Source organism: Perna viridis, chromosome 1 (genome assembly GCF_037379345.1).
Source record: "Perna viridis isolate PV_CMFRI_1.1 ecotype Kerala chromosome 1, ASM3737934v1, whole genome shotgun sequence".
Taxonomy (NCBI): domain Eukaryota; kingdom Metazoa; phylum Mollusca; class Bivalvia; order Mytilida; family Mytilidae; genus Perna; species Perna viridis.
In genome coordinates, this window is record NC_142445.1 from 72,172,579 (window position 1) to 72,188,139 (window position 15,561).

Below are 15,561 nucleotides of genomic sequence, written 5' to 3' on the forward strand. Positions count from 1 at the left end.
TACAATTTCTTTAAATTGTTTCCACCAATTTTCATGAAACTTTGATGACCATTTCCATTATAGTCAAAATCTGTGTCAAACATTTAATCAAAATCCCCAATTCGGACGTACATATCAAGCATAAATGTTGCTTCCATATTTGTCTCAAATATTCTTGCTTCAAACTCTGCAGGCATTTCTAGTTGCTCCCCTCTAAACAACTCTTCTGAAACTACAAGAGCTTATATTTTCAAACTTCATTGGGTTTATGACCTGAATGCCAACTACAAAACAGTTTACTTTTTGAGTGGCTCTGGTGGCTCATCAGGTGTGTGTGCCGACTATTCAAAGTTTCCACTTTGGGTAATCATATCTTGCCTATGTCTGCCAACCTTAATTAAGAGGTGTTTTTTCTTTACTTTCATGATCAATTATAATGCATGCTCATTCTAGAATATTGATAATGAAGTCTGGAATGTCCTTTATTAAAGCTCCCTGCAGTCTTACATGATACAGATCTTTGTGTGCAGATGTTACATTGTTTTCAGTAGGTTTACACATGTTACCTAATAACAGGAAATTGTCATTTGTATAGAACTCAATCATTGGATCATTGCATTCAGCCAACAGGAACAGTAAACTTCCCTTTTTGCTCTTTGTTACATATGATTTAAAATTCCCAGATTGTATTTTTTTCAATTAAAAGGTTATAACCTACATGAAACTGCCGAAATTGTCAATGGTCAAAGTGACTCTAAACAGTTCATAGCAGTTAACTCTCTCAACTTTTCATTGGTAAAAAAAGAACTCAATTAGCTCCAGGTGAACTGGTTCCCAGGTCATAAGTGAACTGTTTCCTCTCACCTTTTTCTGTAAATCATATCTGAACAGAGCTCCTGTGGTTAGCTGGAGAACTTTCCCAGACACAATATAAACAACACAAGCCTCTGATCAGCTGTTTGTAATTGACAATCATCATGTTGAATAATGTAAAATGGTATTGAAATTGTCAAAATTAAGGTGATGAAACACGTTCTTAACATTTGTCAAATTGTTTCTGTAATTTACTGGTATATATCTGACATAGTTTGGGAATGGTGATGATTATACATGGTGGGGAAACAAGTGTGATGGATGGGCATAATATCATGAATGAAGTTTGTGGGGGAGTGTGTGGTATATATCTGGGTCACTGATGATGACATAGTTATAAGGAGTGTTACTTCTGTTGTGTAAGGATAATAGTCCCAGATTGGTTCCAAAAACAATATAATTTGTTCCTGATTAATTCTGTGTTATAAAGCTGGTTCTGCTCAGGTGATGTACAATTATTGTCTTAGAAAGTAAAGTCTTAATTGATCATTTTTCTTCCTTGTGACCTTTTGACACTTTAGATCAGGTTGTTTAATTGTTTTACAAGTATTAAATACTTATGTAATTAGTCTCCCCTGATTCTGACATTTAGCTATTAGTCTCACAGTAAAGATAAAGATTTTAAGTATCAAATAATTATGCTCACCATATGATCCTATCTAGCTGATTAGTTTCACCCCAAGATGGAGATTTGGAGGTATCAAACAAATTAGATATACCCCCAGAGAGTAACCTAATCAGGTCAGACTGACACACCACTGTAGGTAAAATGCACCCCACCTGCAGTGAACACACTCAATTGAAATCTAATGAGCATGGGAAAATGTTCCTATATACATTGAAAAATACACCAGGGTCAATCTATCATGCACTGAAATAGCATTCAACTGTCATAGTGTGGCTTCATTGTTTGTCTTGTCCTGTAAAATATAGATCTGTTTAGATGTAGGTCAGCTCTGTTGATACTGTTAATTTTCGGTCACTTTGGTGCATATGACCTGGTGAATAAATGAGCTTACATAGGAAGGCACTCTATAGATGAAACTTATGGTTCCACATGATCAAATAATATGATTACATTATTTCTGATATTTCCAGGTCAGAAAAACATGCTCTTTAGGGCCTCTAGTTTATGATTTTAGTCATTTTAAAGAATTTGTAACTAATTAAATTCACTATTAATGTTTCATAATAATGCCAAACTAAGATTCATATTAAGCTCACTCGCCCAAATTGTTCTGCATTTGACCTATGCAGTCATATCAAAGTGAGCTCTGCAAGGCACTTTGTTATCTCAAGTTAAAACTAGTTTTTTTCTTTTTTTCCAAATTTAAACTTGTTATATGTTAGTGTTTTGGTGCTGGATTCAAATTTGTCATAAAGTAATGAATATGTAAATTTTATTTTTGCATTTACTAGACTACATGTTTTTCAGGATGTTGAAAAGGCAGCTGGTGCTATCTCTAGTGATAATAGGGGGAAAGCTGTAAGAAGTACTTATAGTGAAGATGAAGACAGTTATTACAGACAATCACTGGAAAAAGAAGATACACTGGTATTACATCAGAAACTTATGGAAGTCGACAGAAAACAAGCTGAATCTCTACATCCTCATAGTAAACGTAAAATCATCAGGTAACCATCAAAGGTCAAATGCTTGTTTGATAAGCACATTTCATCAACACTTCTTTTCAAGGAATGGTTGTTATTTCTTTACTATGAAGAAATAACCTCAATCATGTTGGCACACTAAACCATATAATTACCTCAGTACAGGCAAACCTCAATGTGTCGAACTCGGATTACTCGAAATCTTGGATAACTTGAACTAATTACAAAGTCCCTGCAAAACTCCCCTTACTTCAATACAATTTTACCTCGGATGACTCGAACTCGGATGAATCGAAACCTCGGATACTCAAGGTAATTAATCAGTCCCCTCGATAGGGCTTTGAGGTTAATTAACCCTGATGTCTTGAAGTCAACTAATTAGTCCGAAAACTCATTGCTTTATTACAAACCATGATCGAAGTGTGTTTTAACAACAATTAGCGTGGCTTTTAAAATTTATTTGTTGACACTCTTTATGGTTTGATTTTTTTTAATTAATTTAAAACTGCGCATGTTGTTAAAAGAAACAAATTTTATATACACGTCAGAATTTACACTAACAGTGATTTTGGATATTTTGAATTTTTTTTTTAAAAATACAGATGAATGGTAATGGTATCTTGACTATTTCATGAAACATCAAACAGACGATAGTAAGGGTATTTCAATGACTACATTCATTTCACCATTGAATTTGAATTAAATGTTAGCATAATACTGTAGAGCACATGGTTTGATGATACTCCTGATTGTGAATCAATCAAAGCAGCATGTTATGAACTATGATGTTTTTGATATAGAAAAAATAAAAATGGAAATTTCACTAAAACACTCAGTGCCATTCAGTATTACAAACATGATATACAACATACAAAAAAAGATATCTTCAGATATGAAACTTATGACATCACGAAGTACCATGCAAAGTGAAGTACATATACATGTAAAAGCACAACAAATGATGTAAATACAGAATCAATCATGAACCAAACTACTAGTATTTCCGGTTTATCCTCGACCTCAGATTACTCGAACCTTGGATAACTCAAACATTTTTGCATGGTCCCTTAGACTTCGACTTAACGAGGTTCGACTGTAGTTATTTCCAAGTGTGTGCCATGTGCATTGAGCTTATTTCAAATAGACTCAAAATATTTCAGTCATTCCATATAATTTAATTTTAAATTCAGAGTTTAACTAACATCATTGTATGACATCACAATCACATTGTAAAATTATGTTAACCAGTCAGAACAGACTTAACATCCAAAATTGAATTATAATCTTTAAAAAAAGCTATTTTTATACCTATAGCATGGAGGAATATTATACATGTACATTGCTCTGATACTAGATGTAATAGTAGAAGTTGCTGTTCTTATGTATGCTCCAATTTATTTTTCTTGTCCAAATCATAATTTGTTTTTATTGATATGAAGTGTAGATTTGCATTCTACACAGTTGATTCTACAAATATTGTAAAAGTTAAGAGGATTTAGGTACATGAGTGCTGGAGATATGTTACTATGAGTAGCAGTCTTGTTACTCATGACTGAATCAATTCAGATGACCAAGAAAACAGCCTCTTTTTTTGTTTCTAACTTGTTAAATGAATAAATGAAACCAATTTGGTGGAGACTTTGGTGTTCTCCATTAGAACTAGTAGATTGTTATTTACAGAGCTTTAGAAGTATATAACAGATATGGTATAGAGATGAGTAAGATATTACAATGTCAGAAATCATGGACTGGACTCGATGCATCAAGAGGGCAGTTTCGTTATGATAATACATGCATATTTTGGATACAGGCCGAGAAAAATGGTACTTATTCCTACAGAATTTAAGTACAAAAAAGGTCCAGTAAGACGTTCTGACTGTATTCTTACCTGTTATTGTTTCTCAACAAATCAACATTTAGAGCTTTACTCCATTCATATTTGATTCCTTTCTAAAAAGGGAGAACATTACATGTCTTACTTTTCCTGCTTTTCTTCAAAACAGCACTAAATAAGCACCAAGAGAAATAACTCCAACCTCTAGCTCTGGGTTGTACCAAACTGCAAACAAATCCTGAGTTATTACCTGGAAACCAGAAAAATGCTTGGTTTTGGCTCCTTTTTGGCCCCAATTCCTTCATCATTTTATGGTAACAGTCATAACCTCCAATGTCAACCCCAGGCTAACTTTTGTGGTACAGTAACATGGAGATCTGTAAATTGATACTTAGGTTATATTGTTTCATTAAAGGCTTACTTCTCCTTCCTTTTTTTCATCCCTACAATTATTGTTATGACCACAAAATTATTCCAAACCTTTCTCTTGTGGTACCAAAATTTGTGGTACAATTTCATAGTGATCCATACATAACTTTTGCCCGTTTTGTTTGCCTAAACAATTAAAGTCATTACCCGAAAAATTTATCACATGCTAATAGTTGTAAAACCTTGTGGTAAAGTTTCATAGAGATGTTTACACTTTACACCTTAGAAACATAGTTTAATTTAATGAAATGGTTATTTTTGGCTCTTAACTTCTGTGTCAAATAAAATTTGTCAAAGAGTTTTAGACAGTACAATAGTACCCTGTAGTAACCAGTCTGTACGTCTGTCTGTCCTGCATGATCAGCACTGCCTCAATGGTATGGTATCTCATGTTTGATTTTTAAAATTTTAAAAAGGTTCATATGCATATTTATAGATTTATTTGAGGTTTTCAGGAAAGATAAGTTGTAAACTAACTATGTTACCCTCTTGAAATAAAGTATTATTGTTATTGTTATAATAGATGCAATTCAAAACATAATCAATTACCTCGTATTTGAAGGCATTCAGAAGAAAGTATTGTGTATGTACATCATCATTACAATGAAATGTAATATTAAATCAGTGGCCTTATAGTTTAATTTAGTTGACATTAGGCAATTTGGAGAAATAGCTTGGCCTTCATTTTCAAAATAAACAAGATGGCTTTTTTTTTTTGCATTGAAGGTAAACATTTGTATGTATTTGAATGAACACGAATAGCTTATAAATTTTATGTACCAATATATGCAAAGCATAATTTTATGTTTACACTTTTTCTAATACAATAAATGAGTCACATTCCTTTTTTTCATAGTACATAATGACTAATGGTAAGTATGTAGTTCTAATTTTATTGTAGTGCTAGAGAACAGAACAGATAAAAGAGTTGATGAAATGATAGCAAAAGGTTTGTTAGAAGAACTACAAGATTTTCATAAAAGGTATAACATGTCCAGAGTTCAGGATAACAAGTAAGTTATATCATCATAAAGCAGTAATACCATATATAGATTTATTTTAGTGAGTGATTTATTATACCCCTACTCTGAAGGAGAGGGGGTATACTGTTTTACTATTGTGTGTGTTTCAGTGTGTCTGTGTTTCTGTAACACATTTTTTTTTTGTCACAGTTTTTTCAGCAACTATCCATCACAGTAGCTTGAAATTTTAACACATTCTTCGTGTAGGTATGTCATATGGTGGGATCCATTTTCAGAAAAAATTGACAACAATATCCTGTTACCAAGGACTTATAACGAGAATAGGTATGGTGAATATGTCAAAGAGACAACAACCCCACCTGGATGAAAATGTCATTGGTCTTCAATAAACAACAATGAAACCCTCACACCACAGGGCAGGTGCAGCTTGCCCCAAAACATCGTTATACACAGGTACATCAAAAAAGTTGCCCCCATATACTCAAGTTATATTTAAAAAATGAAAGTGAAAACAAAACAAGACAATTCTTCACTTGGGACATGCACAAAAAATGTGGTGTGGTTAAAGTACTTTTGAATAATCACAACTCTTTAGGTACCAGTATTGTATTGCATATCCCTAAGCGGGTGTACGTCAAAACATAGTACGTTTTCGTTTTCCCTTTTTGCAAATTAATGTTTTGTCAGAAGATGTGAACAATGACTTATAAAATAGAGCAAACATAACACTATAAGATGACAAACTTTTTGTTAAGAAAATTTAACATTATAACATAAAAATGATCAACTGAAAAGGTTGGTTTGGTGAGTGCAAAATGAAAGTGAAAGTAAAGAAAATGGCTATTTCTAGTTCAAGATTTTTTTTTCTGTCTGATCTTCGTGGACTACTTTTTTTGCGGGAAACTAATTTTTCACAAGTTGTTAGAAATGCTACACAAGTGAAACTTTTATTGAATCATTTTACATATTTTTGAAAAAATGCTAAAAATATGCACTTCACTATAGAAGTCTATGAGAATATTAATGCAATACTGAGACCTTTAGTTAACAATTTGATTGTTACTGCCATCAATAGACCTTGGTTTATTTCCCTTTGACTTTGAAAATTGTATTGAAACTATAGTGTTAAAATTGTATATAATGAAAAGCACTGGCAGTATTAACCAAATCTGAAGTAGGAATCTGTTTTCTAGTTTTAACAAGTTTTATTTTGACATATTGCACTGTAAGCCTATATTTGGTAATAGAAGTACAATATTATCCACTTGAGGGAATTGTTTATGTTATTGTCTATATCAGTGATTACACACATGGAATATTCCAAAGTATTGGATTCAAAGAATTCCATGAGTACCTGCTTCTTCCTGATGCTGAGAAACAAACCGAGAAGGGACTAAAGTTGTTAGAGAAAGGTATGAGGTAAAACATGACTGAATGCATTATTGTTTGTAAAGCCAAAAAAAAAAAAAAATTAAAGTGACATTTCAAAGATTCTCATTTATAAATCTTACTGATCATTTTCTTTAAAAAGTTGCCTCTTTTTCACAATTTCAAAAGTGCCCCTTCATTCTATTAACTCTTCTACTATTGTGTTTGTTATTAAAGCTTCCTTTTGTTTTCAATAAACTCATTGTCTATTCATTTCGTAAGTCTCCTTTGACACTATAGATATGTAGTATTTTAATGTGTATTTACCAAGAAGAAGCTGTCCTTATTGAAGACACTACCCACTCATTTCTTTATTCAATCAACAGTACTGTAAGTTTCTATACTGTCTATGATTTCAACCTCTTTGGGATAGAAAATTGGGAGGTTTACTTGTTTTTTTTATTCAAACTTATTGCCTAGATATTTCAACAAACTAAATATTTTGTTAAAAGTTGTTCTGATACAATAGCCTTTAACGGGTGGACTATTTTTAAAGTTGTCAACACATGTGGCCAAAATCTCCTGCAAAGAAAACCCTAGTGAAATATACTGCTTTTTCTTAATTTTGCAAAATTTACACATTTTGGCTCCATGTTATGCATGAATAAATTGCAAAAAAAAAGATTTTGCTGGCAAAATAAGCACACATTTTACTTAACATTATGCAAAAAGGAGATAGTAACATGCTTTTTCATTATTTCTGGTCGAAAACTTAACCTTAAGTGAATGGATCTTTTTGATATTGTACCACAAGGTGCCCATGTCTGTTCAAGGTTTGCCTCTGGTTGTATCCAGATCTGCTCTGCAAACCATTTTATTTATTATTAATGTCATTGATGATTATTAAAAAAAAGCAAGTCCGGCCTTTTATTTGCATCAAAGTTTTGCTTCAGCTTCTTGTAATGTGTTAATTACTGATATAAAATAATTAACTGGTGCACTTCAAGCGTTAACAGCAAGCCGTGTTTTCATCATTGGTGCATTTGTTTTATGATGACTGACGATAGTGAAGTTTCAGAGTGTATATTCAAAACACCGCAATTCAGATCATTTGATTGAACTGAACATTTCATTCAGATTTGTAACTCATATTTTAAATCCAGATTGAAATGGATATGAGGAAAAGTGATCATTTTAATAAAAATGGGATAAATCTTAAGATGAAAGGCATTTGTGACAGATATATATTAAAACATTTTAGGGAACCCTCACATAGTCTAGAGTTATAAAATATGTATTCCATGCAAAATGCAAATTCTGCACTGAATTCCTGCAAAATTTGATCAAGTAGGAAGATGTGTTATTTTTAATGGATTTTTATGTACTGGGTATTTTTTTCTTTTTCTTTCTCAAAACAGTGCCACTATCACTATAAAATTGAAAAATCATAACATCTGACAATATGATTCAATTACTTTCCTATAGAAATCAACTCCAAGTTTGTTATCATACAAATATATATTGATTATCCTGCTAAACTCCTTATAAATTCTTGGTAAAGTATTTTGATTATACAAATATTCTACTGTTAACATATGCAAAACATTATTTTTCTTGTAGGTATAGAAGAAATGAAGTTAGTTACAAGACAGTACTCTAGAAAGCAAGTTAGATGGGTCAGAAACAGGTTCCTTAAATGTTAGTTTATTCTTATTCCCTAAAAGAGAGTTTTTCACATTCAGTTCAGTTCAAAGAATCTAATCTAATCAACATTTTTATATCCTCTGAAGAACTGTTTAAAAAATTCAAATCATACATTGAATATCACTACTACCAAAACAAGTACAGAGGTAATACATCAATGGACTGTAAAAAAAGAATTACATGCAAGTGGATGGGTGATGTAACTCAAGTCTCAGTCTATATTTTTACTTAAGTATCTCATTGCTGAAATCTCCACTCCAGGTTCTGAGCTCAGCCTTGCATTGCAGTAGTCTCCACTGTAGATTTTGAGCTCAGCCTTACATTGCTGAAGTCTCCACTGTAGGTTCTGAGGTCAGCCTTACATTGCTGAAAAGGTTCTGAGCTCAGCCATGCATTGTTGAAGTCTCCAACGTAGGTTCTGAACTTGGTCTTGCATAGCTGAAGTCTCCAGTGAAGGTTCTGAGCTCAGCCTTGCATTGCCGAAGTCTCCAATGTAGGTTCTGAGCTCAGCCTTACATTGCTGAAGTCTCAATTATATGTTCTAACTTTCGTGATGCATTGCTGAAATCGCTAGTGTAGGGTCTGACTTTGGCATTACAATGCTGAAATCGCTAGTGTAGGCTCTGACTTTGGCATTACAATGCTGAAGTCGCTAGTGTAGGCTCTGACTTTGGCATTACAATGCTTAAGTCGCTAGTGTAGGCTCTGACTTTGGCATTACAATGCTGAAATCACTAGTGTAGACTCTGACTTTGGCATTACAATGCTGAAATCGCTAGTGTAGGCTTTGACTTTGGCATTACAATGCTGAAATGGCTAGTGTAGGCTCTGACTTTGGCATTACAATGCTGAAATCGCTAGTGTAGGCTCTGACTTTGGCATTACAATGCTTAAGTCGCTAGTGTAGGCTCTGACTTTGGCATTACAATGCTGAAATCGCTAGTGTAGGCTCTGACTTTGGCATTACAATGCTGAAATTGCTAGTGTAGGCTCTGACTTTGGCATTACAATGCTTAAGTCGCTAGTGTAGGGTCTGACTTTGGCATTACAATGCTGAAATCGCTAGTGTAGGCTCTGACTTTGGCATTACAATGCTGAAATCGCTAGTGTAGGCTCTGACTTTGGCATTACATTGCTGAAATCGCTAGTGTAGGGTCTGACTTTGGCATTACAATGCTGAAATCGCTAGTGTAGGCTCTGACTTTGGCATTACAATGCTTAAGTCGCTAGTGTAGGCTCTGACTTTGGCATTACAATGCTTAAGTCTCATTGTATGTTCTGATCAAGCTTATTCAATATAGTAATGTTCTAAACCTCCATTGTTACTCCTTTTGTTATGAATATCAAGAATTTTCTCACTTGTGTCTGGGTAAAATGTATTTAACTATAGTAAAATGAAAGATGTAAACTTTTTTATTTTAACAGACAAAGGATCTGAACAATTCCTACCACCTGTATATGGATTAGATTCTACTGATGTTTCATTGTGGGAAGAACATGTATATAAACCAGCTGTTGATATTCTTACTGCAATGTTGAAGGTAATTGTTAGCTGGTGTTCAATCACGAAGGTAATTGTGAACTGGGGTTCAATCACGCAGGTAACTGTCGACTATGGTTCAATCACAAAGGTAAATGTCAACTAGGGTTCAATCACTAAGGCAACTGTTGACTGGTTCAATCACAAAGGTAAATGTCAATTGAGGTTCTTATCATGAAGATAACTGTCAACTTGGGTTCTATCATGAAGGTAACTGTCAACTTGGTTTCTATCATGAAGATAACTGTCAACTGTGGTTCAATCATGAAAGTTGCTGTTGACTATGGCTCAATCATGAAGGTTTCTGTCAACTGTGGTCTCTGTAAACAGTGGTTTTATCATGAAGGTAAATGTCAACTGGAGTTGTACTAAAAGTTTTACTTAGTTGCAAATTCTTTTGGTAAAACATTTAAACTGTTCATGTTGTTTAGTTCATAACTGTATTTTGAATTTTGAAAGCAGATATTCTATTTTCATCTTTTGGAAAGCAAAGTGGCTCTAAGCATAATGTCAAAGCTACATTAGTATTGCTCTAGAATTTCAGAATTTTCCTTTTTTAACAAATCCTTTGTTTGCTCACATGAGAGTTGATTATGATACACAGGGTGAGACACCTGACTATGAACCTCTGCCTGTGGACTCAGCATATAATACAGCTGTATACAATGTATGTGATGTGTGTAACATGGTGTTTACCAGGAAAATGGAATGGGAAGGTAATTAATGTCTCATTCATTTTAATGATAGAAATGTTATTATAGATTAATTTATGGCCTTTATAATATTGTTCTTGTTATCAGTCCCAAGATTTTTGGCTCTGAGGGATTTAGCCTGAGGGAGGATATCAATTGAAAGCTGATAACAAGGACAATAAGGCCATGTATTAATCTGTTTATCACTTATTTTTTATACCAGTAATGAATTATTTAACAATTTTTCTTTTTAAACAAAAATCAGAAAAGGCTAGTGGCTAAATTGTGTTGTCTTATCTGTTATTTTGCATATGTATTTGACTTTTGTAGGTTCTTTAAACAACATTGCTCTTCATTATGACAGCGAATGATTATTTACCTGCGACAAGTTTTGTTTTTACTGCCTGATATCTCCTGCTACTTCCATGATACTAAAAACAGAATAAAAGTTACAGCAGTGAATCTCATGAGAAGGCTCATAACATATTATCTGCCCCCCTAAAATGAGGGCAGATAACATGCAGAAAACAATGCTTTGTCACATATGCAAAATTAATGTTATTTCAATAAAATATGTGATAATTGTGTTGTCTGCATTTTGACCCCAAATAAAAATATCAATAACTGGGATATTAAAAATATCCCATCATCCTTTAAACCAAAAAGGAGATACATCCAAATATGTAACAAGTTCAAGTAATGTGGTATTTCAGATTCCTAAACTATTTTTTACTTACCTTGCTGCATGATTCAAATTTCTCTAAAAAATTATTACTAAACAATGTAAAGCAGTTTAGATGACGTCATATCGAAAGTAAACAAACCAGAAAACATGATTGCTGTAAATAAAAGAACCAGTACAGTTAAATTCAAATGATACTAAATATCATGATTTTCAATTTGTAGCTCATATCAAAGGGAGGCGACACAGTAAAATGATGAGGGCAAAAACAAAAAGGTATTTATAAGACCATGTTTTACAGTGAAAAAGTTTTAAAAGTTGAAAATATAAGACCTACAGAAAATAGGCATCAGATGTGAATGAAGGTAGATAATCCAATTTAAGCGTTTTGTATGTTGAAAACTTAAATGAAACTCTTGTTTACTCTGCAAGAGCTATTGATTAAATTTATAGGAATCATCATATGTAGATGTGAATGAAGGAATATAATTCTCTTTTGATAATCTTAAAGCGTGTAACATGATTTTAGTCCATTTGAAGTGGAGAAGTATCTTCTTTATAATTTTGCTCACATCATTAACATTTCAGAAAGAGACAGAATACTTTTTAACTGTTTTATGAAACTGTGCTGATCCTGTGATAGTCTACTGTTGTTAGATCAGAATAATACAAGTATAAGTTAATTTCAATGGGTTCAGATATATACTTATGTTTCTTTTCACAGAGATGCATTTGAAGTATACAAGAGAACTCGGGAACAGAAATCAGACAATAGTTCATCCATAAAGGAACAGTTAGGTGACATTACTCAACCTACTAGTGGTGATTCTACTACACATGACAATGAATCATCTACTCATAGTGTTTCCAATTCAAAGATTTTAGAGAAAGAATCATTTTGTACTGCTAGTGAACTACAAACAAACAAGTTGAGTGACTCGGACTCCGATGTGAAATAAAATTTACAGTGCATTGATATTTAAATCATTAATTAAATCGGCTGATCCAGTATTGTTTGTCAGGCTATTTTCTCCCAGAATTTTTTAGATAAACCTTTGAAATTTGGCAGTATTTCACCCTTTAGCTGCCACAGCAAAATTACGAAATTCTACATTCAATGCCAAGGCTTGTTTTGGATGTCATTGTGAAGTTAATGGAGGTTTTATAACTTCAACAATGAAACAATAGAAGATCCAGTTATACTGGACAGATACAGAAGAACGAAAAAATTGAATTCCCATCACACGCCTGGTGAACCAGACTATAGCTATGTTATCTTAAAAAAAAACAAAACAACGAAAACAAAACAATATCAGTCATATAAAAATAAAATAAAAGAAATTAAAAATGAGAACCGATCCATAAAATGTGAATTTGCAGTTGATCTTTTTAAGACAGACGCTTATGTAGAATATTGTGCTGATTTTAAAATTTTAAATTATTTTGTTAATGTTTTCTTCCACAGTCCTGCAAATTATGTATGCTAAAAAGATAATTTGAGAAAAATTCTTCTTCGGTCCCTACAATAAAGTGAGGCTATATAAGGCCTAATTTTAAGTTAGGGGACCCACAACCTCTATAACAAAAAAAGGCAGAACCATGTGTATAGTACCACTAAAGTTTCTTTTGAAATTGCACTGCAAATAACATAAATGCACGTACATAATAATTCATGGGTTATCACTACATTTACGGTGTGTGTAACTTGAGTTGGGTCTCCTAAAGTAAAGTAAGGTCCATGTAGCAAATTAACCCAGATTAGTTGGAAAACTGAACTCCGTGCAACAAGGGGTGGAAATCTATTGAGCCAAGTTCGATATCTATAGAACATGTAATTGAGGACGAAGTCTTTATACATTTATTGGTAATCAATTTAACCATTGACCTAGAAGCACTGAGAGCCTGATTTCAGTCTGACTAGAAGTTGACCGAGGATAAAACAAAGCAAGGATATTTTTCATTTTCGTATCTTTAACATCATTAAATATTTATGGCTTTTGTTTTTAAGTTTTGTTACATTATGAACAAAAAATAAATCCTAGTAGATGTAAAACTGTAAACGGCACCATCGTATCTAAAAATATCTATATACTTAACTTGGTCCCCTTACATGTTTCACCCGTCTCATAATAGCTAAGTAAAGAATTTATGCATTTAAACATGCAACTAACATGCTTAGGAAAACATCATGTACATGTACTACTATGCATTGAAAATGACAAGAAATTAAAATAAAAAATATATATATTTATGTTGCTAGTAGAAATAGGATTTGACAATTTTCGCACCTGCATGACTGGTTTAAAGTTGAAGAATCAACATTAAGAGAACTGAAAGCATTTTTTGCTGTTATTCTTAACATGGGTATCATAAAGAAACCTGTTCTATAAGAATACTGGAATACAAAATGTGCTAGTGAATCAACAAAGTGGTTCAGGGACATGATTTCTAGGAACCGGTTCTAATTAATTTTTTAATTTTTTTTTCATCTAATTAACAATGATACGATTCCTAACCGTAATGACCTACAGTATTCTCGGACAGAAAAATTTCAATGCTTCATTGATTCGTTTAATGCAAAATCTAAACAATATTACAAGCCAAGTCAACCCCTAAGCATCAACGAAATAGGAACCCGGGGGCAGTTCAGTAATGATACAATATATACCCTCAAAGGTGGCAAAATTCGATATTAAACAACCGATATAGGTTCTAGATAAGTAACATGTTGGTAAGGTTGTGTGTGTTTTTTTTTTAGTACTACGTAAAAAAACTTAATGTACATGTATCAGACAAATTAAAAAAAAATATATATATCTTAAAAACTGAAAAACCACTGTCACAGTTTTTGAAATATAAATCCCTAGTTATTTTATGTTTTTTTTTAAATTCCATTTTATATAAAACTGATGAAAATTGGAAGTGACAAGTGCGCTTTTCAATATCGGGAGTTCGACAACACAATTCTCTATTGTTGACATCGTTGGTAACATAGCTATAAGAACATCGGCCGAAAATCAGCCCTCTGGCACTGAACGGTATGTGTAAATCGGCCCTTCATCACAGAAAGAGTTAAAGGATCTTGATTTCTCAAAATATTGTTGAAGAATAATCAAAGGAACCCAGATTCAAGTGATAATTAAAGGAATATATTCCAAGGATGAAGACAGGGAAAACAAAGAACATGAAATAACCAAAATAATATGTACAAAGAAATACAAGTAAATGAGCAACCTGAATTCCACTAAAAACTGGGATCATGGACCAGGTGCACTGGTAGAGTACACATTCTCTGCTTTACTAGAAACAACTGCCAAGTTGCTCATAAAATGTCACATAAAAATTTGAGATACATTTAGTTGAATCCAGAAATTTCAATATTTCATAGAGGTGATAATGGGCACATGGTTTGTCTTGCTATCTCCACTCACCGTTTTTCAGCTGCTGCTTTGAAATTTTGTTGGATGTTTATCCACCTGATGCTGATGGAGGTGTAAAGGGTCAAAGATTCTTATTTTTTTTTTTGTTGTACAATTCGCCATAATTAGAGATAGTAGACTTAGAATTTTCAAAATTTCAAAGGACATATGTTGGGGTAATAGGTGGTTCATGGTTTGTCTTGCCATCTCCTACAGTTTTTGAGTACTGGTTGAAATTTTAAATGATTTTTATGTACTTAATGGGGTTGTGCAGGGTCAGAGGTTTTTTATTTTCATAAAATGAAAAAAATTCAAGAAAAGTAAACTTTCAATTTCAATTTCTGTTGGGTTACATGGCATTTTGTCTTGGCCTATTAGCTTCCCTATTTTTGATAAAGGTATCATTCATGCCCTCCAGACAAGTTCTAAGACAGACATTTGCGTTTT

The 15,561-nt window shown here is 32.9% G+C and overlaps 1 protein-coding gene across 5 annotated transcripts in view; it reads left to right on the forward strand.

Annotated features, from left to right (window-relative positions):
- LOC148630270 (tRNA dimethylallyltransferase-like) overlaps positions 1-12,706 on the forward strand; it is a 30,667-nt gene extending 17,961 nt beyond the window's left edge. For all 5 annotated transcript variants that reach the window (XM_088564536.1, XM_088564534.1, XM_088564538.1 and 2 more), the window contains 9 exons: positions 2,288-2,487; positions 4,144-4,286; positions 5,628-5,739; positions 7,009-7,121; positions 8,698-8,775; positions 10,207-10,322; positions 10,926-11,037; positions 11,920-11,971; positions 12,420-12,706. In XM_088564536.1, coding sequence (XP_088420662.1) covers positions 2,288-2,487; positions 4,144-4,286; positions 5,628-5,739; positions 7,009-7,121; positions 8,698-8,775; positions 10,207-10,322; positions 10,926-11,037; positions 11,920-11,971; positions 12,420-12,654 — 1,161 coding nt within the window. In that variant the 3' untranslated portion in view covers positions 12,655-12,706. The remainder of the gene's footprint in view (positions 1-2,287; positions 2,488-4,143; positions 4,287-5,627; positions 5,740-7,008; positions 7,122-8,697; positions 8,776-10,206; positions 10,323-10,925; positions 11,038-11,919; positions 11,972-12,419) is intronic.
- Positions 12,707-15,561: the final 2,855 nt, after the last annotated feature.